Below are 25,935 nucleotides of genomic sequence, written 5' to 3' on the forward strand. Positions count from 1 at the left end.
AAGGAGGCAAGTGAGGGAGGGAATCGTGCATACTGCAAAGTGAGCCATAGACCACCATACATAGACCATACGCCATAGCCACTTAGTTTGATAAAAAAAAATTATGAGATGTTTATATTTTTAAAAAGTATAAACTTTTTATTTTATATTTGATAAATTAAAAAAATTATATATTTATATTTATAAATTAAAAAAAATAGAAGTATTTTTGAAAATATTTAAGATAAAATTTTTTAAATATAATTTATGTTTATTAAAATTGAAAAAATTAATATAATTTTATATATTAATTAATATTTAAATTTAATTTTTATGTTAATATTTATTATAATATTTTTTAAATTTTAAAAGTTATTTTATTAAATATATATATTATTGTTTGTATTTATTAAAATTTATTTTTAATTTAATCTATTAAGTATAAATATTATAATTTTTAAAAAATAATTTTTTAAAAATTAATTTTTATAAACTACTCTTAAAAATTAAAAATTTTCAAAGAGTTTGTTAGACTTGTCACATTATTTGCGCAAATCTACATCCAGTCTCTTTTCTACGATTGCGACTACTCTCTTCATTTTACTATTTCTTACCTTATCAGTTATTTTTTTATCCAATCCTACCCTTCTGTCTCCTTCAATATTACCAGAGTTTTTTCTTTTATGCTGCTAACTCAAACTGAAACTACAAAAAAATCTCCCAAAAATAATTAAAGGTGATAAACCATTCCATCACAAAAACAACCATTAATTATTCAAAAATAAAAGTTAATTTTGTCCATCTAATACAATCATTTTTTTTAAAAACAAATATTTGTTATGTGTAAAAAAAAAAGAAATCACTCAAACATTTATCAAGTGTTTGATAATAATACCTACTAACTAAAGAGTCTTCTTTTAATTATGAGTTTTATTCTCGCTAACAACATTCTTTGAGAGTAATTCAGTTAAATTTTGAATATGAAACCTTTAGTAATAATTTAAACCTTAAGTATATACCCTATTCTTCTATTATGAATAAGTAAAGATGCAATTAAATTTTTATTAAAATTTAGTACATTTTACGTTTTGAGTGAATTTCAACCAAAATCAAACTCCAAAAAAATATTATTATCATACCCGATATCATAAATAAATTCAAAATCCCTTCTCTATAATACACAACTATAATAACTTTATTAAATATATTTTTTTTAGATGTGTTACAAAAGCTAATGTAATTGATACTATTGTTTTAACTCATAAAAAATTTAGTTCTCCTATAATTATTCTTTTTCTTTTAACTAACAAAGAAGTATCTATTTTAGTTGCTAAAAATATTAGAAGATAATTTTTTACAATTTTGTCATAAAATTGTAAAGTTTTATCTACATCAAATAAATATAACTGTCTATAATTCCATTATCTCACATGGTTAATCTTAATCTACACATGATACATAATAATGTTAAAATTTAAGTAACTTAAATGATCAATAATTAAAAAATTTATATTATTGTAGTTAATAAAAAGTATCCTTCATGTCTAGTACTATTTTTAAAATAGTTTGGTCTTAAAATATTGATTATACAAAATAATTAGTTTTACTGATTGTCATAAAAATAATTAATCCTCATAAAGGGGTTAAAAAAATTTATAGGAGTATGTCATATGTTTAATATGTAATTACTTATGCAGTTATGCTGAAATAACTATGTAATTAATTATTCTAATCAAATCAAATCATTAATATAATTGATTACTTATAATTAATATGGTCTAATAAATTATTAAATAATTTGATATTTATCTCAATCAAATTAAATAAATAATTAATTATAACACTTTTATAAATTATTAATAAAAATATTTAAGACAAAAAATTAATACAAATTAAAATAAAATTAACTCATTTATTCTAGTCAAATCAAATAATTAATGTAATTCATTAGTTATAGTTAATGTGGTCAAATAAAATATTAAAAATTTAATATTTATCACAATTTAATTAATTAATTAATTAAATTAAATAAAATAATAACTCAGGAAATACTTTAAAGAACATGCCACATCAATTATGTTATTAATTAAAAAAAATCCAATTTTGGTAATATATAATAAATAAATATGTAAATAATTTTATCATTTATTAGTTCTACATATTAATTAATGCATATAAATTCATTTAGAAATGTTATTGACTATTGAGAGATGAGAAAATCATAATTCCTTCGTTGGGTGACAATTGAAAATTAAAAAACATGGAAATACAATCATCAATTAAATATTCAAACACAATATTTTATTTTTAAAAATTACACACACACATATATATAGAAGTATATAATTCTCCATTTTTATTTCAATTTGGGATAAGTAATATAAATAAAAGTATAAGCAAAGTCAACTTTTATACTTCCACGGTTAAATAAAAATTAATTTTATAAATAGTTCAAATAAGTGGTATGGAATAAATAGGTTGTGAAACAACTATATATTATTATCCACCGTTATGAATAAATAGGTTGTGAAGCACGCACAAAGGTACAGGCATGGAATTGCTCAATTGCATAATAATAATAATAATAATAAAAAGAAAAATGAAATATATTAATAAATAATGTTATCCCTTATCTTTCACATATCCAGTATCCATTCACTTCTACGAAAAGAAATGAGATTAAGAATAAATGGAAAGTGTAAAAGTCAACAAGACGCAGAGTTTAGTTTAAATGGTAGACCCTAAAAAAGGAAAAGAATTATGCCTTAAAAGTACCACCGAATCAGCTTCAAACCACCACAAGACAAAGGTGTCCATGCAAACACAAATCAATAAAAATATTTACTTAACTTTCTTTCATTTCATAGCTAAGCCCTTTCCTCATATACCTAAAGTCTTGGTCCAAACTCCAACCTTTAAATCCCCCCTTACTTAACAAGTAAGCAAATATATATAAAAATCTACAACATTTTCTAATTTCATGTTATTATTAGTTAATAATTTTTAAATAACAATAATATTACACATTCATATCTTTTTATAAATTAAATTTAACTAAACTAAATAATAAAACTTAAAATAATATTAGTCATAATTTATTTTTGTTATATTAGACTAATTTAATTAAACTTAATTAATAAAAAATTTAAATATATAGTATTATTTTTTAAATAAATATATTAAAAACAATGTAGCACTTTAAATATTTAATTTATATATATATCATTAAAATTTTAACTAATATTTTTAAATTATTTATTAAAAAGATCCACATTAAAATGATGACATATAAAATCTATTGAGACTACAAAACATAGTGACGTAATCTTGGGGTGATATATAAATAAAATATTAAAATTGAACTGCCCAGGGCATATACGTCCAAATAAAAACGTAAAAATAAAATAAATTAAAATATGACAACTCGCCTAAAAGATAAATAATATTAATAAGCATATTCACATCCTCATGTGTTGTTTTTTCATATCATATGAATGTTTTGTCCACTATTCATATCAAAATATCACATGCTAATACTAAACCTCTTCCTCTGTTAGCTTTTCTTCAATTCTCACCTCCCTTTTTTTCTTCACATTGTTCTTCTTCATGATAATTACACCCACAAAAAAATAATGGCCTCTTCAGAAATATACTACCCTAATTTGCAAGCTCTAACACAAGAAGAATTGGCTGAACTTGACCCAATCATAAAAAAATATCACATTTTCAATGATCCCTCCCCAAACACCTGCACTTCGATAATAACCTACCGGATCGAAGCTTCGGCGAACGCGGTATGGCCGTTCGTCCGAAGCTTCGAGAATCCCCAGAAGTACAAGCACTTCATAAAGGGGTGCAATATGAGAGGAGATGGCGGCGTTGGCAGCATCAGGGAGGTCACCGTCGTTTCGGGCCTCCCAGCATCAACCAGTACTGAGAGGCTCGAAATTTTAGACGATGACCTCCACATACTGAGCTTTAAGGTAGTTGGAGGCGAACATCGCCTCCAAAACTACCGCTCGGTAACGTCGGTGAACGAATTCAACGTAGGAAACAGGGCTTATACAATTGTTTTGGAGTCTTATATTGTGGATATACCACAAGGGAACACCGAAGAAGATACCAAGATGTTTGTTGATACCGTTGTTAAGCTCAACCTTCAGAAACTTGGTGTGGTTGCCATGGCTAGTTGACAAATATTATTGCGTCGACAATAATAATAAAAGGTTTTTAATTTAGTTTTATTTTAGAATTTCTGAGTTCATATAGGTTCGTTAGCATAAATTAATGCAAGGTCATTCCTGCAATTTTCTATTGTTTCTGTCTCCCCTTTTAATTCTTCTTCATGGAAAAAACAGCAATATATAGTTTTACTTAGCTTTATACCATTTCTTGAATTTGGTTACATAACTAAGCTTTTTTTTTAATGTACATTGTAAAAATTAACTACCAAATTAATCAGCATATATTTATATATAAATATGTGTGATGTTTAACTTATTTTTAATAAGAAAAGTATAGGTAACTAATAATATTTTTGAATAATTTGTGAATAATGTGAATTAATAGGATTAAAAGAGTAAATTTAATAAGTAACATTAAATTAGGGTATAATGTACTTGTATTTAATTGGTGATTGTTCATGTTGTTCAAGATAATTATTGTTTACCTAGCACTTCTCTAATATATTTTTTAATATATATTTTATATTTTAACATGTATATTGCACCGGTTTTTTTTTCATTGGCATTGCTGCAATTTTGAAATATAGGGTTTTTGCTTTGCATTACACCCTTATAGGGTGGGGATGAATGGTTGAATATTATTATATTTCGCCTTCTTTCCACTCAATAAAGTAATTGAGTGTGAGATGAGGAAGAAGAATCATAATGTTGAGTATGATCTATTAAATTGATAGATATTTCATATTTGTGATCCCACCAAAAACTAATTTGACCATCACTTTGGAAATGTGACATGCAATGTGATTGCATTAGCATAGTTGTATTATTTAATGGGCTTCTAGCTTCTAGGGTATAACTTATTTGTGATCCCACCAAAAAATAATTTGACACTCACTTTGGAAAGGTGCCATGCAATGTGCTTGCATTTGCACGGTACTATAGCAGTATTAATTAATGGGCTTCTAGGTTGTAACTTTTTTGGGCTTTCAAGTACTTGAATTCGAAAATTTATATTAATATAAAAATATTTTCAGTTTACCCAATAAAAATTTAGTACTAGTTATTTGAATCATTTATTCAAATAATATATAGTATATTATTGACACAAATGTTAAATTAATGAGTAGTTTTCCCATTGGGGCCCTCCTTTTTCTTTTTTTCTTTTTCACTTATTTTTTTAATATTATTTTTTATTTTTCACAGTATTTTCAAATTCAATAGTCCAAACTAAAAAATGATAATGTTAATGAGCTAGATTAATTAGTTAGTTAAAGACTTTTTGTGCCACTAAATGTCAAAAGTCAACAGCAAAGACCACATTAAAAAAAATTGTGATGATTTGTGATTATAATTTGCAGAATGAATTTTTTTTTCATTTTTTTTTCAAATTGATGTTGTTAAATATTTTTAGAAAATGTACGTGAGGCAATAACATTAAAGAAAAAGTAAGATGATTTATTTCCCATCATTTGATAACATGTGAATGAGAGTATCTATGATTAATTATTTATTGATTTCAAGCTATGCTAACTGAGTAACAGGCTAATAATTCAATATTCCATCGCTCCTATGCTCCCTATTTTTTTTTAAGACTGATTAAATTAAAGTCCACGTTATTGATTGAGCCTCGTGTTATCGGTAATTAAGGTTTTATAATTGTAGGAATACTATCCAAACTTTTTATTCTTTTAAGTTACCAACAAAAAATGCTACTGTAAATGGGCTTGAACTATTCTTCCTTGGGTTTCACCAAGATGGACAATGCCTTACATAGGAAGACTAAGACAAAGCTAACTCATTACCCAAAAAAATGATAATAATAACTTTGGTTGAATAATTAGTTTAGAAAAAAGGATAAATGGTTCCTTATCCTTTTAATTTGGTATTTAAGTTTTTAAAAATTTGAAAAAATATTTAAATTTTTTATTCTTTTAAACTTAGATATATTGATTTTTTATGTTCATTTAAGTGTGTCAGGTTCAAAAAAAATCAAACGTAACTTCTGTTGTATTGACTTGGTTGATATGAATGTATACATGAGAGAGTTTTTAAAATTAGATAAATTAGACTTAGAAATTGATATGTCCAAAATTTAAAAAGATTAAAAATTTAAATGTATTTTTAAATTTTCAGAGACTTAAATATTCGTAAATTGAAAAATCAAGGATCAATTTATCTTTTTTTCATTAATTTATTTGTTCACTCAAATAATAATCACTTTGTGCATACAATAACCTATTAACATATGGTAAATCTTTAAATAAAGCATAAATTTTGTGATAAATTATTTCTTAATTTGTCAAACTAAAAAATACCATAAAAAAATAACTAAAAAAAGCTCTTTATTAAGACTAAAATTAAAAAAAAAACTTTAATAATATATCCAAAATTGACATTATTTGATTCGAAATTTATGAGTTCCGTCAGATCAGATGATACCGGTGGGTGACAACCAGTAACAAGTGGTGGGAAGTTTTAGGATATTGAAAAGAGAAGGAAATAGGTAATTTCAAAATTCTCTCTGATGCATACTTTAGGTATATATAATAACCTCATAAAGAATTCTTAGAATTTCTAAGTTCATTTGAAATTATTATTCCAACGAAGTATTTTATGTGAAATCAATTAAATGCCCTGAAAAATTACATTACCTTTTAAAATTATCTCACCCACACAAAACATTGGTGTACCAATCTAATGTACTTTGGTTATTGCTTTTAAATATTAATCAAACAAAATAAAATTCTCGTTTATAAATTAAAGAAAAGATGCAATATTAGAGAATCAATATTATAGCAGTCAATTTTTGCCAATCTTATAACAAATTATCAAACAAGTTTATTATGAAGTCTACTAAAAAATAAACTTTTATTGAATTTAAATTTTGATTTTTTTAATTGAGTTTCAGATATTTTTATTTTAAAAATTTTGAATATTCTTTTTGTTAAGTTGAATATTAACTGCAATGTTAGCTCTCAACTTTTTTTTATATTATGCAAAACTTTGTTCGGAGGAGGGCAGAGAGTTTTAAGATTATGCTAAGTTTATTTAAGGTTGAATTATTATTATTTTTTTTTAGTAAAAGTCCTTTTCGATTCTTAACCATTTATTTGATAGACATTGCGTCTCTAACAATTATAAAAGCATAAATCGATTCTCATTTATTTTTGTATTTGTTCAATCCAGTCCCTAAAATAAGTTGACATCAGGTCAACATTAACGTATCAGATAACTGTGTCTATGTGGCTTTGTCTTTTTTGTAATAGGGACAAATCGCCTCCTAAGTTCATTAATCATCTCTCTCCTCTGCTTTACCCGCTCCCTCTCTGCCATCGCCTCCTCCCTCTCCTTCTGAAACTCTCTCTCCCTCCTCTTCTCCCTCTTTTCCATTGCTTGTCTCAACTCCAAAATCCTAACACCCCCCACCTAACACCCTCAATTCGCCTCACCTCTCTGGAATCATCATGAAAATCATCACCACCAGCAATCATCATCGAATCACAGTATTCACTTCTTTTCATGCTCATCACAATCATTATCGTCATCAATAATATTATCATAAAAATCTAAAAATTCAAAAACAAAAACATAATCACACTAAATAAATATCTTGGTCACTTGGAGGAAAAAATCTATTTATTTTTCGAAAAAATTACCAGCAAAATAAAGATTAAAAAAAGAGAGTAAAATTTGAATGTTAAAATAAATGAAACTCATGATGTTGTTATTGTGATTATGGTAGTGGTGAATGATGTAGAAAAATGAGAAAGTAAAAAAAAATGCGGTGCGGTGGCAAAGAGAGAGGATTGGAGGGAGAGGGAGAAGTATGAGTGCGGTGGCGGCGGTGGAGAAGAGGGAGGAGAAGAGGAAGAAAGAGTTTTAAAGGAAGGAGATGATTGAAGAGTTTAGTGAGTGATTTGTTCCTATTACGAAAGAAACGTTACCTAACACATGAGTGTTAACTGATTTTAGGAAATGGATTGAACAAATACGAAAATGGATAGGGACCAATTTATATTTTTATAATTATTAGGGAGCACAATGTCTATCGAATAAATGTTTAAAGACCGAAAAAAAAAATTTTTTTTTTTAGTAGACAATTCTAAGTATTATATAACATCACAAATTTATCCACATTATATATTTATACACATAATACTTTAAACATTCTTATAATTAGTTAATTATGCTAATGGATGTAAAGTAATAGAACTTAAAAATAAGGCTCAAAGTTAGGCCCACATCTTTTTTTCAATCATGAGGCCCACATATCATAGATATGGTTTTGTCATTTATGAGAAATGGGTAGCATTTTTCTGACACACTGATCCAGTTAATGGCCTATCATAGTAAAAGGTTTATACATGGCCCATATCATATGCATCATGATCTTTGTCTTCATGTCTTGTAAGATCAGTTCATTATTTTATTTAATGAACCAACCAACCAAACAACACTGACCGAAAGAACCGGAAGAGATGATAATGGAAAAGTCAAAAAAGTAATAATAGTTTCCTTAGATCTTCTCCACAAAAAGAAAGTGGGGAATTTAGTGACAATTACCCCCCTTTTTTTCACCGGTGACATTTATTCTATCATCATAAAAAAGGACTCATATGATAACATTAGATTTCACGTTAGATTTCCTTCCCCTTCAGAGCTTTTGAATTCCAATGTAAACAAAACAAAAATAATTGTTCAATAACCCAATGTTTGGATATAGAAAGAAAATAACAACAAAGAAAATGAAGAAAAACAAAGCAAAAAGTGAGAAAAGGAAAAAAATATATAATTATATTAAAATTAAAAAGATAAAGTATATTTTTTGTCTTTTAAATTTGTTAAAAATTTTAAAAATATTCCTAAATTTTATTTTATTTAAAAAAATTTATTTGTATCAAATATATCTCTAATGGTTAATTTTTCAAAAATTTTAGAATTAATTTAGTAACAACTTCACAATAACTACCTTCAACACAAACAAATCAGACATAATTGTTATATATTAATGTTAGATTGGTTCTAAATTTTTTAAAATTTTAGCTATTAAGAATATATTTAAAACTTACGAATATTTTTAAATTTTCTAACAAATTTAAAAAACAAAAAATATACTTTATCTAAATTAAAATAATTTTTGTATTAATTGTTTGTTATCAAGAACAAAAATATTATAAAGGTACAGGGCTGTGATGATAAGTATTTACCCATTTTCTCTTCATTTGATAGTAGACAATAACTTTTCATGTGGGCACACTATTTTTCTTCTCTCATTTTTTTTTTCTCAACCAAAAAAAAAAAAATCCTTTTTCTACCAATTTTCTTCCTCATTTCTTTCTTCTCTGTCTATACTGATCCAAATAAAGACTAAGCTTTTAATACTTTATACTAGATTTTATAAAGGCATAGACCTTATTATAATCATTTTTCTCCCTTTCCTTTCTTTCTAAGTTATTGTAATTTCCCTTGTCTAACAAACACCAATATCAGAGACAGCATTCAGAATATAACCAGAAAAATACTTGGAAATTCTCATGCAAAGATAATAATTCTTTGCTCTTATACTTTTGATTCATTATTACATGTCACTTTTCGGATGATTAAAATAATTAATAAAAAATAGAAGAGCTAATATGACACATGCAAAATATGAAGGTCAGACATATATAGATATAATAGCGGAGGGAAAAAATCTTGAAGAGAATGAAGATCTCTTTTTATAGATAATTAGATGTTTATCTAGTAAAATATATTATTTTATTAATTTTTTAAAATGTATTATACATTTCTATTTAGTTTATTTTCTTCATACAATGGCCTCTTGGCCATATAATAATACCATACTACAAGGTTTTAAGGAATAATAATTTTAATATTTGCATAAAAACGTAACCAAATTGAAAAATAAAAGTACTAAATGTATACTAAATATATTAAAAATCAATCAATAAATTAACTATTATATATGTATTTATATATTTATACATATTGATTCATACATATAGTTATTAAATAATCAGTTACGAAAATAATCAAACATAAAATAGTAAAATAATTAAATTTGCGATAGACTAATAATCAAACTTATTTACAGTAATCAAATAAATATAACTATGAGATATTAAATACATATTTTTGTATTGAGTGACTGATATGATATTTTGTGTATGCTTAACATAATTGATTGAAAAAATATATACTAGAGTAATAAGAATTATAATAATATAATTTATTTATATTTTAAGTTATAAAAATTTTAATACCATGTTATATAAAAAAATTATATGTATATCTTTTGTATATTTTTTATTTATGGTATACAAGATAAATTTTTATCAATTACTCTAAAAAATAAAAATGAAAAATATACAAAAGTAATGTACACAATGCAGAGATAATACATATAATATATATTACTCTAAAATAAACTATAATCTTCAAATAAGATTATTTGAGTTTAATTATCTTTTAAATAAAAAAATGTTGAGACATTATTCTTCGTTAACAATTTCCTTTCTCATCATATGCTTCGGAGAAAACGATTTAGCTAAAGATATAAATATAAAAACAAAACTTTTCTATTATAAAAATGTAAAGCTTTTTCAGCAGTAATCCACAATGCTTCAGCATAGTATATACTAATGTAACAAAGTCCATTTTTTTTTAAACATTACAATGAAGAAAATTTTTTATATCTATACATACTAATATATGTACCCATGTAATGCACATAAATATTTATTTCTTTAAATTTATATCTAAAATATATTTTAAAAAATTACCATAAACATATTTAATTATATAAAAAATTATATTTTTTACAATTTATAATAATAATAATAATAATAATAATAATAATAATAATAATAATAATAATAATAATAATAATAATAATAATAATAATAATAAATTGATTATACCTTCAATGTCTTATATGGGTTTTAATTTTTTTTTAATTGTAATAATTCAACTAATATACATTCTATTTAAGGATTATTTATAGTCATACCGAGAAGTTATTTATTTGTGATTTTGTATAAAATAAATTTTGAAAATATTTAATATTATTAAAAATATTCTTTTTTTTCTTAATAGTTGTATGCTTCGAAAATGTTGATGCATAGATAGTAAAAAAAAAACCAACAAAATAAAATCATACTCAATATATCAAAAATAAATCTCAAAATAAATGTCTAAACTAACCATAAACTAACCATGGACTTCCAACAAAGAAAAAAAAATATTATTTTATTATCAAAAGTTAATTTAAAAATTCTGTTTAACAAATTAATATATTTATCTCTTAAAGCAAGTTTATATATTTAATTATAATATTTTTATGATTAAAAAAATATTAATTAATAATATAATAATTTATTTTTGTATTTAATAACAAATAATTATAATTATGTATAGTTGTAGTATAATTTATATAATTTAAATTTAGTATAATTAGTAACAAATTAGATTATTACGTTTCTCCTAGTAATATAATCAATTATATTTCTACACAACATTTGAACAATATTATTTGAAAATAAATTATTTGAAACCAATATTTGTAAACCATTATAGGGTACCACGATTTTTTTAATGTTGCATTTGTGAAGAAATCGTTATACGAGTATCGTGATTTTTTCTTAGTTCAGCTCATTCAAAAATTACTACAAAATATAGCAATTTCTACTTGCACGTTATTTTAACGTAAACTATTACACCTTTGTAGCAGTTTAGGTGTAATTCCTAATCCATTATACCTTTTTTGCAGTTTTTATAGAATTATAAAAATTACATTTACGTCTTCATTGTTCAAATATTATATTTTGGTAATATTGATTTCCAAACAATTTATTTCGATAATTTGTCCATTAATTAATTTAAAGCATTATACATACATTTTAACTTAACAAAATACACGTTCTTTTCATAAGTATAATGTTTTAAGATTAAAAAATAGTATTTTAGTTAATGATATAATAGAGAACATTAAAATAAAATTATACCTAATATATCAAAAAATAAAATCTTAAAATAGTACCTTAAATTAAACAAACTATTAATTAATAATATAATAATTTAATTCTCTAATCTAAAAATAAATAATGACGTATAATTATAATATAATTTGTATAATTTATATTTAATATAATTAATATTAAATTAAAATATTATATTTTTTAATAATATAATTATATATGTTTCTACTATTAATTGATTTAAATTATTAATACACACATTTTAATTTTAATAATATATAAATATTATCTTTTTTTATAATAAGATATTAATATCCACATTCATTAAATAATATTGGTTATGAATATTATATAATATATTAATATATGTAAAATATTATATAAAAACGTATTTGATAGCTTTCTTTTTTTATATACGTTTATTATTATTGACAAAGAAATACAATTATTATTTTTAATGATTTAACTTTTAATTATTGGTATATTGAATGTGTATCAAAATTATATGACATACTATCATATTAGCAGCATTTTTCACAAAATTATTTAGATATATTACTGATAAAATAAACTCATAAATAATAAAAAATAAAACTAAAAATTAAATATTTCATATATAAATTAAATAGACTTAATTAATAAAATAATATTAACTTTTAAATTTTTTTAAAATTATATAAACTAATTAAATCCTAATATTAGGATTAAATTATTTAAATAATATCTATGGTATTTAATTTTTTATCTTAGATGCATATACATTAGAATCAATTTTATAATGACAACTAATAAAAATAGTTTAACCAAATTAAATATGTAAAATTTGTATAAATTCATACCATCTTCTTGTTAAATATATTCTATCATTTGTTATTCATATAATATGGCAAAATAAGAATAATCATAGTTACCTCACTGATAAATTTAACTTATTTTTAAAAGATAACTTCACCCACATTCTATTAAATTTGTCATGGTATATAAGAAGATTTAATCATCTTTCAGCAAAATAAAATTCAATACCTTTATTCTATTGAATTCGTACATCTATATAATTAGCATCCAAATCAATAATAACAATTCGAGATAAAACGTGATCTATGTAATGCATTATAAATAAAACATTCTATATATAATACTTATAGAGATATAAAAAAGAATCATTATAATTATTAAAAAGATATAATATAAAATATTATTATTATTGACAAATTTTATCATAGTTAATTATTAAATGCTAATAAATATAATCATTTTGAAATTGATATTTTTTGAAAATAAAAAATAAAAGAGAGAATAGGCAAGTATATGAATACTAGAATAATGCAGTACTACATTAGTATATTTGACGCAAGAATGCAACGTATTATAATCAACGAACCATAATTCAAATGCTATAATTTTTCAGTTTCATCTAAAGATCTCGAAATTAAATTTCAATCCCAGTTAAAAAAAATGCAACATGTTGTATAATAATATAATGATTTCTCCATTGGTTCTACTTTCTGACTTTAACTGTTCCTTTACAATCCAAATATTATTTAATCTAACGCACCAAAATATTTCATGAAGGTCACCTAATAAACCCTGTTGCTTTTCCCACTTTCCACAATGAAAATAAAAGTAGTGCTTCCAGTTATGCCATGTATTCAGAGTATATGGCCATGCAAGAACATCCCTCATATTTAATATTTGGAGTAATAATATATATATATCTCACAAGACCCAAGCTACTAACAAAAGAAGTATATGAATAGATAGAATTATTTTCAAACAAAAGACAAATTCCAATTAATATACTATATTTATCTTCTTTCTAAAAAATTACATTATTATTAGGGACAAATTAAAAGAAAAGGTAATCTTATTACCTAATATAAAAAAAAAGGTGACAAAAAATGTCTCAAAAATAATTAAAGTTTGGAAAACCATAAACCAACTAAAGTTAGTCTAACACAAATGATTTGTCATAAGTTGGGTGAAGGATTGAAGAGAAGCAATAAATAATAAAGAAGTTGAGTTGTGTGATGAGAGTGTGTTTATGCTTACATCACCAAATTGAAATGTGTTCTCTCTTTGGTCTCTGTGTGTCTGGCTATGAGCAAGAAAGTACAAAGCTACATTAACCCTATTTAAACACACACTCTCTCTCTTTCTTTCCTTGTCCCTTTACTTGTTACATTCCAAAGAGAAAGCTTGACAATTTCTAACCCCTTTGAGAAAACAAAACATAATGACTTAAAAACCATAAAAACAACAACTCCTTTCTTCACCTTTCTAGTCACATTAGCTTCTTGTTTTTAAATAGTTAAAAAACCAAACAACAAAAGAAGCCTCTCTTTTGAAACTTTTCTTCTTATTATTTTCCTTTCTCACTTTCTCTGCCTGCCATGAACAGGAGTTTGAACAGAGAGAATCCAGATATTTTGATTGTGGTGATGGTGGCAGTGATGAAGCAGCAGAAGATGATAACAAGGGATGGTAGAAATAGAAAGAGAAAGAGGAAATTACAATGGGGCCCTTAAAGCCTGCAACTGAAATGAGTGGCACACTGCACCATAGTTCTCTCTTACCCTTTTTCTTTTTCTTTTTTTTCTTTCTTTCTCTATTTGTTTTTACTCATTTCTGTGGTTCTTCTTCTTTGCCTCTCTATCTATCTATCTCTCTCAATTAATGCTCTCTTGTTCTTCGGTCATTTCCAAACACTGAAACACTCACTCACTCTCACATAGGAGCATTTTGCTTGTGCTTTAGGTACCTTATCTCTTTTTTTTTTTTTAATGTTTTTTATATATTTAATGTTTGTTTATTCTCTTTAATATTATTATTATTATTGTTTTACTTGGTCCTGTAAACAAGGAGTTTTTATCTTTCTTGCTTTTGGTGTTCTTGAATCTTGAGAAGGTTACTTACTGGTTAACCCTTTTTTTAATAAAAACTCATTCGTTTGAGTGATGGAAGATAAGACAGAAAATGAGATGTATTTGAGGTTTTTTATGTGTTCAAGGAGATTAGAGAGGTCGTGTTTTTGTGTATTATAATACAATGAATCTCTTGATGGGATCTGCAAAAATGAGAATATGTTTTTTTTGTTTTGTTTTGGGGATTATATTTGGATTTTTAAAAAATAGTGCTTTATTTATGTTCATGCAGAATGAAACAATGCTACATTGCTACCTTTTGATGTTGGCTTTATATGTCATTTTTTAAAAGCAAATTTAATAGTTGTTCTTTAGCATTGTAATGCTGCTTTTTGGTTATGAATAATCTTTTTAAGTTTAAAAGAGTTCATGATGTTACAGCCATATTGAAACTTTATGTGGAACTGAATCAAACAATGCTTATTTTTCATGTCTCTCTCTCTCTCTCTCTCTCTTTTTCTTCTTAAGGTTCTTGGAGGGCAAGTTCTTGAAGATTTCAGTTATGTTAAGTCTCATTTAATTTGCTTCAACTTGCTTTGGCAGGTGATAGATATAGCTTGTTAATTTTTTTGCATAATAAGGGATTTTTTTATTATTATTTTTTATCAATATTCCCACTTTTCACTGTCTTGCATTATATGAACTTTTTGAAATGATGCTTAACTAGTTCACATGCTGCCAAACAAAATATATATTTTTTACTTATTCCTTGATTTCTTATTCAAATTTTGTTTTCTTGTTTGTAGCATGGATCTTTCAAGATAAGATGGTTCTTCTATGAAGAGGGTATTCATGTCATTTTTCTGAAGTGATGTCGTTCTGAAAGATCCATTGAAGAACCAAGAGCTTCTATCTTTTCACATTAGCCAAGCTGATTTTGTCAATGGAGAATGATTTCTACAGTTCTTCACTGAACATGGAGCATAATCCTACACCAAAGCCACTTCTTCAGTGCTATTCATTTGATCTTAATAACCAAAACAACATCATAAATGGAATTCCAATGCTTGATTTAGACCAAGGAAGTGTTGATGGTAATAGCTTCATAAATTCTTCAAGTATTCTTAATTCTAATTCATTCGTTACTTCATCACAAGGAAAGACTACAGTAGGAGATACCTCAAATGCGACCGGAAATGGCGAGTTTCATGAGAATTTAGCCGGAGGAACGCAGCCGAACGGCGCGCTGGCTTCTCCGCTCACAACCATTCTTGCTGCTAGAATTGGCCTTCAAGAAAATCTAGAGAATTCAGCAACTTTGTTGCCTTCATTTGAGGCACTAGGACAATATGTCTTCAATAATTGGCATGATACTACTTCAAATTCAAGCCCTTTTCCGGCGACTTTCTATGGCGATCGTGGCTACGATGAAGTCCCTAGTAATGGTAAGTGGAGCTTTAACAAGTTTCCAAAAGCACCAGAGGTTGAAGGAAGTGGATTGGTACCATATGCATCCATAGGGAATCTTGATCCTAATGGATGGACATCATTGAATGCTGCAAATTTGGCTAATCATGCTTACAATTCTTCGAGTTATAGCAACGAGCTATCGTTAAGTCTTGCTACTTCGCCGGCTGCAGCTCAGTGCTCGGAGATTAGCTGCTCCGATGTGAGCTGTGGCATGAATGAAACAAGGACAGGATTGGAGAAAGGTTCTTGCAGCAGTAGGGAACTGTCTATGAGTTTAGGTTCTGAAAAACATGTCCGGTTTTCGCCGGTGATACTTGGATCAAAGTACCTTGTAGGAATTCAAGAGGTACTGGCTCAAATTGCAGCATATTCAATTGAGAATGTAGAAGAGGTGAATTATTTAGGTGCTGGTGATAGAGCTGGAGGAAATAAATCAACATCAGGTTTTGCACAAAAGACTACACCAGCAACAAATTCAAATGCAAATTCTTCTATGTTTGAAGCTCATGCAGAGTCTCCATTGCAAAGACATGCAGCTGAATCAAACAAATCCCAGTTGCTGACACTTTTACAGCTGGTAACAATTCTAACTTCAATTTATGAGTTTTTAGTACTCTATGAAAATGGAAATGAAGATACATACATAAAGTTGTGTTAAATCCTGAAAATCTAGAAACAAACTAACTTTGTTATGGCCTTATGGTTAAACAATTTTGCCAATAATCATTAATTTGTAAGCATTATTTTGTGAGAAGAACTAATCTTTTGAGGATTAGGTGTGCTCATTCGAATAGGAAACCGTTTTTCATTATTTATGATTAGATTAGATAAGTACTAACATGTCAAGTATCCAAAGTGATGATACTAATCATTTTTCGCAGGTGGACAGCCGATACAGTCAGTGTTTGGATGAGATACACACTGTTGTATCGGCATTCCACGCAGCAACAGAGCTCGATCCGTGCATACACGCACACTTTGCGCTCCAAACAATTTCTGTACTATACAAGGACTTGAGGGAGAGGATCAGCAATCATATTCTTGCAACAGGGTCCAATTTTGGCGACTCGTGCTCGGAAGATAAGGAATGGTCAGTTGATACTTCATTCATTCAAAAGCAATGGGCTATCCAGCAGTTGAAAAGAAAAGATCAGCTCTGGAGGCCTCAAAGGGGATTGCCTGAAAAATCTGTCTCAGTTCTTCGTGCTTGGATGTTCCAGAACTTCCTCCATCCGTGAGTTTCCATACTCAACTATATAATCAAATAAATAAATCATTATATTCTTCTCTCCATTGAAGAACTTGCCCAAGTTGAATCTATTGATGTGATGGATTTCAGGTATCCTAGAGATGCAGAAAAGCATTTACTTGCTGTAAAAAGTGGATTAACTAGAAGTCAGGTATTTCTTACTCTTACTAGAAACTTCTTTTGGGGAGTAATATTCCGACACGAAAAATTTAGGATAATTTAATTTACTATCATGGACAAATGCTAATGCGCTCCGAGAAACATTTGATTAGTTGAAAGAGGTGAAACATTTTAATGGACAGAGTATCAAAATCAGTTAGGAACATTTTGGTATATGACTGTGTTTTGAACTGAATTTGTTGTTGGTTGATCAGGTATCTAACTGGTTCATAAATGCTCGTGTTCGGTTATGGAAACCTATGATTGAGGAAATGTATGCCGAAATGAATAGAAGAAAGGCTTGTCGAATCGAAGAAGGGATGGAAGATGGCCATAGAAGCAGGCTAAGCATGAACAATCATTACTTTAATATGAATTGAAGTTGAAGAACAATGTGATCAACCAAAACTTTTATTTTATTTTTAGTGCATGATTCGCCACCAGTTTGGTATATTATTACATAATGAGATATAGTTGTTCTAAAAAATGTGCTTTCGTATAATCGATGTCAAATGTTAATACCGGTTTTTTAACTGTTCATGCACTTATAATTGATGCAAAAAAATGACTTGAGCAAATAGTATCTTTTCAAGTTATTTTCATTCTAAACTTTTTATTCATTAAAGAATTTTCAGGCAATCCGAACCCTTTTATTTTGTTTTTATTTTTGGCTTTTAAATTGTATTTTTTCCCCTTGTTATTAACAACCATGTGCATGAACAATTGAACTTTATTTCACATACTGACATACATCATATTAAGATTCCAATAAATGTTCATACCTTCAATTAAGAAAGACGCTATTCTATTTCAACATGATGAAATTACTTCAGAAACAAGACATTTGCATGAAGTAACAATTTGCCCTCCATGTTTGCTTTACAATCATAACCACAACATCCTTTTGTTTCTCTTTTTGGTAATCCAAAAACGACAATTCCGAAGCTTTATCTACCATTCAGGCTTCAGATCATCAATTAAAATATCTATATGATTACAAATCAAAGAATTACTATCTGTTGATTTCAACCAAATTCTTTCCCATTTCTTTTGTGGTTGATTTCTTATTTTCATCATCACCTTTATCTACAAGCAATCTGGAATCACTTCATTCATCAGATATTCCAACTAACCCGAGAATTCAATTAAACAGATCAAAAATCAGAAGCAACCTCATTCATCTACTGGGTTTACGTGGGAATTCGTGTCTTTATCGGTTTCAATTTCAAACCCATGCTCTCTGGCGTAAAAAGCTCCGGCGAGATCCACGATGGACTCAACGGACTTCTAGGGCTGAGACTCTTGGATTGCCTGTACAAACCATATCCCATCAGAAAGTACTCTATTGGTATTAACATAGCATGAGGCTGCTCCTCTGTCACTATAGACCCGCATGCTTGAACCTGTAGTTACACAAAAAAAAAACAGCCATCAAATCTATAGCTCGTTAACACATTCAAATTTCATCCAGTCGAGCAATATTAAACACCTCGACTAGGGCACTGAATCGCCTGTCTAACTTTGAAGTAATATGGAGAGCTTCCGAGTGGAAAGGAGACATATCCCCAACAAAAATTAGTGAACGGCAATTTAATTTTCTCAATCCTTCACTTAAGTCCGGCCTCCTGTTACACGACAATACAAAAAGTTAAGGGCGGGACAAAAGTGATTATCACAGAGCAACGAGCACAATGCTGTCGAAGACATACTGAACTGAAGTGTAGGCGTATCCATTTTTGCTGATGGAAATAGATTAACCACAACTATATTCAAATGAAGTTGCAACTCTAGAAAGAATTAATATCTTGCAGTGAGAAAGTAATCTTACCCATTAATAGCTTCAAGGAACCGCCACACATTCAAACTGTGCATCTCGTCCAGTGACTGTCAGAAGGCAGAAAATATTACATCAGACAAAGACGAGTTGTGGTCAGCTTCAAGTAACCAGCAACCAGCCATAATAGAGTTGTTGTACAACAAAAAATATTCACTAACCCTTCGGCAAGCTTTAACTATATCTGACTCTGGGAATTGAGCACCACCTCGAATGTCCTATCACCATAATAAAAAAGCAAATAACTCAGCCTCACTAAATGGAAGTAGAAAGAGGGAATTTGGATGCATAAAGTATACCTTGCTATAGTACCGCTTCAGCAACATTTCCTTTGCCACCCCGCACATGCCACAAAAATAGAGTAAATTTGACATGACCTGCATATGTTACCAAAATCATAAGAAAGAAGTGACATTTATTTTTACAAGACAACATAGTGTTTTAGCCTTTTAGGTATAGAAAAAGAACCTTGTTGCACAACCACTCAGTCCAAGATGGTTCTTTGCATAGAGGTGAAACAAGTATCAAACCAAGTACACGTTGTCTATACTTCATCTATTGTAAACAGTAAACACATAAAAACATCAGAAAAATTGGACGATCCATCATTGAAACTCTAATGTAATTTAAAAAGGGGAGAGGCTGCATAGCACCAACATAATAACTTACAGCAAATAAGGTAAGAATGTAAGCCCCGGCAGCTACTCCCATGCACATTACTGCACTAAGACTGCAGACAGAAAGAATGTTGGGGTCAGATTGCCTTCTCAAAACGAACAACTGCCAATATTCAAAGCCTAATGGAAATTGGTGTAAACTAATTTCCTTTATGTCATTAAATGGAGATCAATAACAGATTAAGCTTGAACTTACTCACCCAAAAAAGTTGAGAACCTCGGCTATTTGATCTGCTAGGTCGTCAACAGAAAGAACTGGATAATCTGGAGCAATCTCAGGAGCTCCCAACTGCGGCAACTCTTGAACAAAGTACAAGATGATAAGAAAGCAAGAACTTAAAATATTACCAATGAAGGAATTTATAACAGTGAGGAGATATACATCAAGTAACACTGCAATATGACTTAAAGATATAAAGCTACAGACCTCATGTCCGGGGGGACTGATGTGATATATGCAGAAATTGTGGAGCAAAAGGGTGGATGCTTCGGGACAGAATAATAACCCCTGAAAGCAGGAGACATCTGATGAAACCACATGCATGAAAACAAAAGGTTAGGTTATTAGAATGTCAATAGAAGAGACATGTTAAGAAAGTGATCAATGTTTGGACTACCAAAAAACCATTTTTTAGATTTCTTTTGTGTGCATACATCTCTTCAAGATCAAACCTTATCTTTTTAAGAAAAACTTCATGAGGAACTAAGCCATGTTTTTCATGAGCAAAAATAGCAATTATTTGAAATTTTGACAAAGATATTGGTATATATTTTAAAATTAAACAAACTGGGGGAGCAGGTTAAGCAGATTATAAATGTTATAGCATAAAAAAAAAATAAAAAGAAGAAAAAGAAATGCTTAATGAAAGATATAGAGTTAAGTACAAGGGAATATTAAAATCTAAGATACATTTAACTTACAATTCAAAGCCAAATCAGGATATGTTATAAGAGCTGGCTTCTCTGGGTCTCCATATACAGCAACAGAGACATAACCATAATGTGTTCTTACAATATGTTCCTGCAGACGTCACAGTGGCATGTTACTAAGAAAAAGAACATTAAGTTAACCATAAACTCATGATAAATCACCACCTCTAAATTTTCAAAACAAGGAAAGCAGAACAATAGATGTTTTATACCCTGTCTGGTTAACAGTCAGCAGCAAAGAAAATCATTTTTTGAAGCTCCCTTAACACTTCTCAATTAGCATTTGAAGTCAGCATTTTATTCGGACATTCTATAAGAAATTAAAACAACCCATAAATAAATAGTAAGTGCGTTTTGCAATTCCAGCAAAAAACGCAATGCTTTGGTACAAAACTTCCAAGGTACGAAATACAAGTCAATGTGAAGAAGCAATTCATAACATAGAAGGTACAAAACTTTCAAGGAAGGAATGCAGATTGCATGTGAAGAGATAACTTTCAATAGTACATTATCTCACTCTGGCCACAATATTACCATTGATAGAAAATACAAAAGAAAAGACTCAAAACAAAATCACGTCTTTCTTTTACATCCCCCCCCCCCCCCTCTTTTTTTTTAATGATACCATGGGAAATCCAACAGAATCTACACATTTGATCAGCTTATAAAATTAATCCTTAAATAATCACATTTCTTAACCCATTCAAAGCTTGATAACGCAAAGAGTCTTCACCCGTATAAAATTTTAAAAGTATTTAGAAATTAGAAATCTCTAAAGTCTAACCAATATCCAAATTCCAGCAAATTAATAATCTGATAGCAATACTAATCAAGTTGTCTGCCAAATTTAAAGTAACCATTTAACACCTACATCATCACAATCTCAGATTATATACTGAACAATCAAACTAAACTTCGTTAGCTTTTATTATAGCCGTACTAAACAAAAGTCTTAACCACAACACAAGGAAAATCAATTTATTTAACCAACAAGTGAAGTTAAAAAATAATAACATTTTTTTTCTTTAATTTGAGCATTCAATATCCAAAATTTTACTATATACCACAACTAAAATACTGATTTCTCCACCTTACTTTAAATTATAATTAAAAAAAAAAACTGCCAAACTACTTAAACCAAATGCTTGTATTTGTCGTCATCATCATAATGATGATAATATATGATAACATACAATGTGAAGCACAAGATTATAATCTCATGAACATCATCTTTGAGACAGAAATTCCAATCATTGTAATAACTTCTATATATCATGTTCACTTTTACATGATCAAATAATAATATTTTTCTTTTCTCCTGAATACAAGTAGAATCTTAAAACATAAACATATTTCTAAGAAAACAAAACGACAAGAGAAAAATCATATACGAATTCATTACCTTGCTTGATAATTGAAATACATAAACACTCACACTTTAACAACAACATTAACGTAAAGAAAACAGAATGCAGCATGTAAATAATGTAACGTTAACGTGAATAATAACAATAAATTAATAAATAATAATAATACCTTTGGAGGAGGAGAGAAAGCATCAATGTCGACCGAAACAGAATCGGTTGAAGCCGCCATTTCCCGCTCTCTCATCTTCATTTGCATTTGGAAATTGTTAATTGATTGAATAATTTCTTCGTGTTGTTCGTTTTTTATAGAGAGAGAAAGAGAAGAGTTATGTTATGAGGGAATATCAGAAATTCAGAAAATACGAAAAATATGTGTGTTCGTGAATGAAGGAAGGAAGGAAGGAAACAACTGAGTTCGAGCGAGTCCAAAACGAGTCACCGACGCTAATTAGTGTGCGTATATATATATATATATAAGTATCGGGAATTGGGAAGGGAGGAAATTATAAATTTATAAGTAATGAGGGGCTGCTTTTCAATTTTCAATTTTCAATGAAACCTCACAATTTTGTTGAATTATGAATTAGCCACACTTCTCCTAGCCGACACTTCCTCCATCTCTTTTTTTTTTTAAATATTTTCATTTTAATTAACCTTATAAAGTGTGATTTCTATTATATAGATTTTTTTTCATTTTTTGTATCACTTAAATAATATATAATATAATAACATAATGTACAAAATCAATTAAAAGAATTAAAAAAAAACAATATTTATGTAATATGTATACAAAAAGGTGAAAAACAATATCCAACTTTCACCGTTTGGTTAAAAAATTTAAGAGATAACCACTAAATCTATAAGTGAAATAATTATGTAATATGTATACTAAATATTAACTGTTAATATAATTATATACATAAAATTACATTAAAATACATAATATACATTAAATATATATATGTATAAAAGATTACATGTAATTTAATTTTATATTCACATGACATTATTGATTAATGGGTGATTATTCTCTCTGTCTTCTTTTTCTTTGTTAAAGGGTACAAGCTTCCTCTTATCTTATTATAAGTACACTAGTGGATTACCTTTATTAATTTCCCTTTTACATCTTAATTCATATGTCCCATCAAAATACACATAAATTAATTAATTATTTAAAATTAATTTTTAATTTACTGATAATATAAAAAAACTTTACACATATACATTGAATGATGTATTATCATGTTAGTAAATATTTTTAACGTTTAACACATAAATAATCATTTAAAAAAATCAATATGTATGATTGAACGTCTGTACATCAATTAAATTTAATTTTTTATATAGAGTATTGTATATTAAAACACATATTATATATTAAAATATGTAAAGTATTATATATGATTAATTTTTTAATACTTCAATTCTTTATTTTTTTAATTATAAGTGAATACTCTATATCTTTGTTGTTCTTGAATATTAGCAAAATTTGAACAGCTTTTTCAAATAATTAAATAAATAAATGACGATATGCAATCGTAATTATGTTGCGACAAATTTAGTGTGCTTTTTCTTTGTACTTTGTAGTGAAAATTTTATAATAAGGATTTCATTGCTTTTCTTTTTCTTTTGTTTTCTTGGCGTGTAATTTTTTAAGACTAGTCCAATTTTCATATAAGAGAATAGATATTTTTTCTCTGTACATGTATTTTAAATTTATTTATACATTTAAGTATCTAATTAAAATGCTTAAATTTTTTATTTAAGAAACGGTGGTATGTATTTTGAAAAGGGAAAAACACCTTTATATTATTCATTAATTATTATGCAAAAATGAAGATAAAAAGTCAGCTCCCAACAACCATGCAACGCTATAGTTTGTGACATTTGTGGCTTCGGAAAATGAAAATTGGGCTCCACTTTCATGCATTTAACAGACATATCATTTTCCATTGAAAATTTGGCATACTTTGTCCCTACAATGCCATTCCAATTTACGTATATGCAAATCAATAATTCGGTACCATGCATGGAAAAATTAAAAAGGATTGAATCAACAAAAAATGTTTAATTTATTTTACTATTATTATTATTATTATCATTATTTTCTCAACCGACAGAGTTGTTGCCTATGCTAAGAAGAAGATTTTGTTGAGATAGATTACATTTGTGAATTGAAAAATGAAAAGATTTAACTTTGTTTTCCGTTTTTAACCAAACGTATTATACAAGCACATCTTAATTTTAAAATTTCATACACTTTTATAAAGTAAGATTCTTTGAACAGCATAGTAGTTAAAGAACTATATATGATTAACTATCGTGTTTGTGCGCTTAATGGAAATAACAAAATGAATACGCAATAAGATGAGTATAAACAAAAAGGTCAATTTAATTTGGACACATTTTTAATGTTCTATATCATCATTATTACAATGATCACAGAACAGTACTACTACTCTTAAATGATCTAACAGTAATTACACTTTCACTATTTCTCATAGCATAATTACTCATTCAAATTTAGATGATCCAAACATCTTAATAAAGAGTATAGTTCTAATCATAACCGTCTTAATAATTTAATTTGAAATTTTTTTAGTGTCTTTTAATGATTTGAAAATACATAAAAGTATTTGCACTTATAATACTAAGGCCTGATTTCATGAAGTTTTTCAGGAAAGTGCTCACAGAGTCACAGCCATTTTATTTGGTTAATAAAAAAATTTATATACTTATATTACGTTTTAAAAGTAGTTAGCGATACTTTTAAAAATTCTTAATGAGATATTTTTTTAAAGTTAATTTGTATTTATTAAAAATAAAAAATTTAATATAATTTTATATATATTAATAAATATCTAAATGTATTTTTATATTTATCTCTATTCTAATTTTTTTTTAATTTTAAAAATTATTTTATCAAATATAATAATTATTATTTATATTTATTAAAAATTATTTTTTTGTTTGATTTAGAAAGTTTAGATGATACCATTTTTAAAAAATTGTATTTAAAAATTATATTTGATAAATTATTTGTAAAAAATAAAAGTATTACCAAATTCGTCAAAACAATAAAGCCTCTTAAGATTGCACCTATGCCACCTCACTTAAGCTAAGGAGACAGTTGAGCACTTTAACAAAATATTTCATTTCATTATCATAACATTACCTCGTCCATATAACATCTATCCTACATCTATTGTCCATTTTCGATCACTTAGGTATACACTAAAATATAAAATC

At 27.2% G+C, this 25,935-nt stretch overlaps 3 protein-coding genes across 5 annotated transcripts; 2 read left to right on the plus strand and 1 right to left on the minus strand.

Moving 5' to 3' along the window:
- Positions 1-3,470: 3,470 nt before the first annotated feature.
- LOC112698322 (abscisic acid receptor PYL2) lies at positions 3,471-4,362 on the plus strand. Its single transcript, XM_025751622.3, has one exon. It carries the CDS (start codon positions 3,612-3,614, stop codon positions 4,170-4,172), a length of 561 nt encoding a protein of 186 aa, XP_025607407.1. The 5' UTR covers positions 3,471-3,611; the 3' UTR covers positions 4,173-4,362.
- Positions 4,363-14,174: 9,812 nt separating this feature from the next.
- On the plus strand, positions 14,175-18,456 carry LOC112697676 (homeobox protein ATH1). 3 transcript variants are annotated; one of them, XM_025750952.3, is made up of 6 exons: positions 14,303-14,893; positions 15,529-15,603; positions 15,807-17,047; positions 17,352-17,704; positions 17,810-17,870; positions 18,094-18,456. In XM_025750952.3, exons 3-6 carry the CDS (start codon positions 15,944-15,946, stop codon positions 18,256-18,258), a joined length of 1,683 nt encoding a protein of 560 aa, XP_025606737.1. In that variant the 5' UTR covers positions 14,303-14,893; positions 15,529-15,603; positions 15,807-15,943; the 3' UTR covers positions 18,259-18,456. The 3 variants fall into 3 exon arrangements, with proteins under 3 accessions (XP_025606739.1, XP_025606737.1, XP_072075486.1); XM_025750954.3 differs by lacking the exon at positions 15,529-15,603 and having other exon boundaries at positions 14,175-14,893; XM_072219385.1 differs by lacking the exons at positions 14,303-14,893; positions 15,529-15,603 and having other exon boundaries at positions 15,787-17,047.
- A 134-nt stretch (positions 18,457-18,590) lies between these two features.
- LOC112697677 (protein NDL2) lies at positions 18,591-23,129 on the minus strand. Its single transcript, XM_025750955.2, has 11 exons — positions 22,856-23,129; positions 21,311-21,410; positions 20,817-20,914; positions 20,590-20,678; positions 20,382-20,442; positions 20,181-20,267; positions 20,012-20,089; positions 19,874-19,930; positions 19,707-19,762; positions 19,368-19,503; positions 18,591-19,281 (listed from the first exon to the last, which is right to left on the minus strand). Exons 1-11 carry the CDS (start codon positions 22,940-22,942, stop codon positions 19,069-19,071), a joined length of 1,062 nt encoding a protein of 353 aa, XP_025606740.1. The 5' UTR covers positions 22,943-23,129; the 3' UTR covers positions 18,591-19,068.
- Positions 23,130-25,935: the final 2,806 nt, after the last annotated feature.

The sequence above is a fragment of the Arachis hypogaea genome, chromosome 16, assembly GCF_003086295.3.
Source record: "Arachis hypogaea cultivar Tifrunner chromosome 16, arahy.Tifrunner.gnm2.J5K5, whole genome shotgun sequence".
Taxonomy (NCBI): domain Eukaryota; kingdom Viridiplantae; phylum Streptophyta; class Magnoliopsida; order Fabales; family Fabaceae; genus Arachis; species Arachis hypogaea.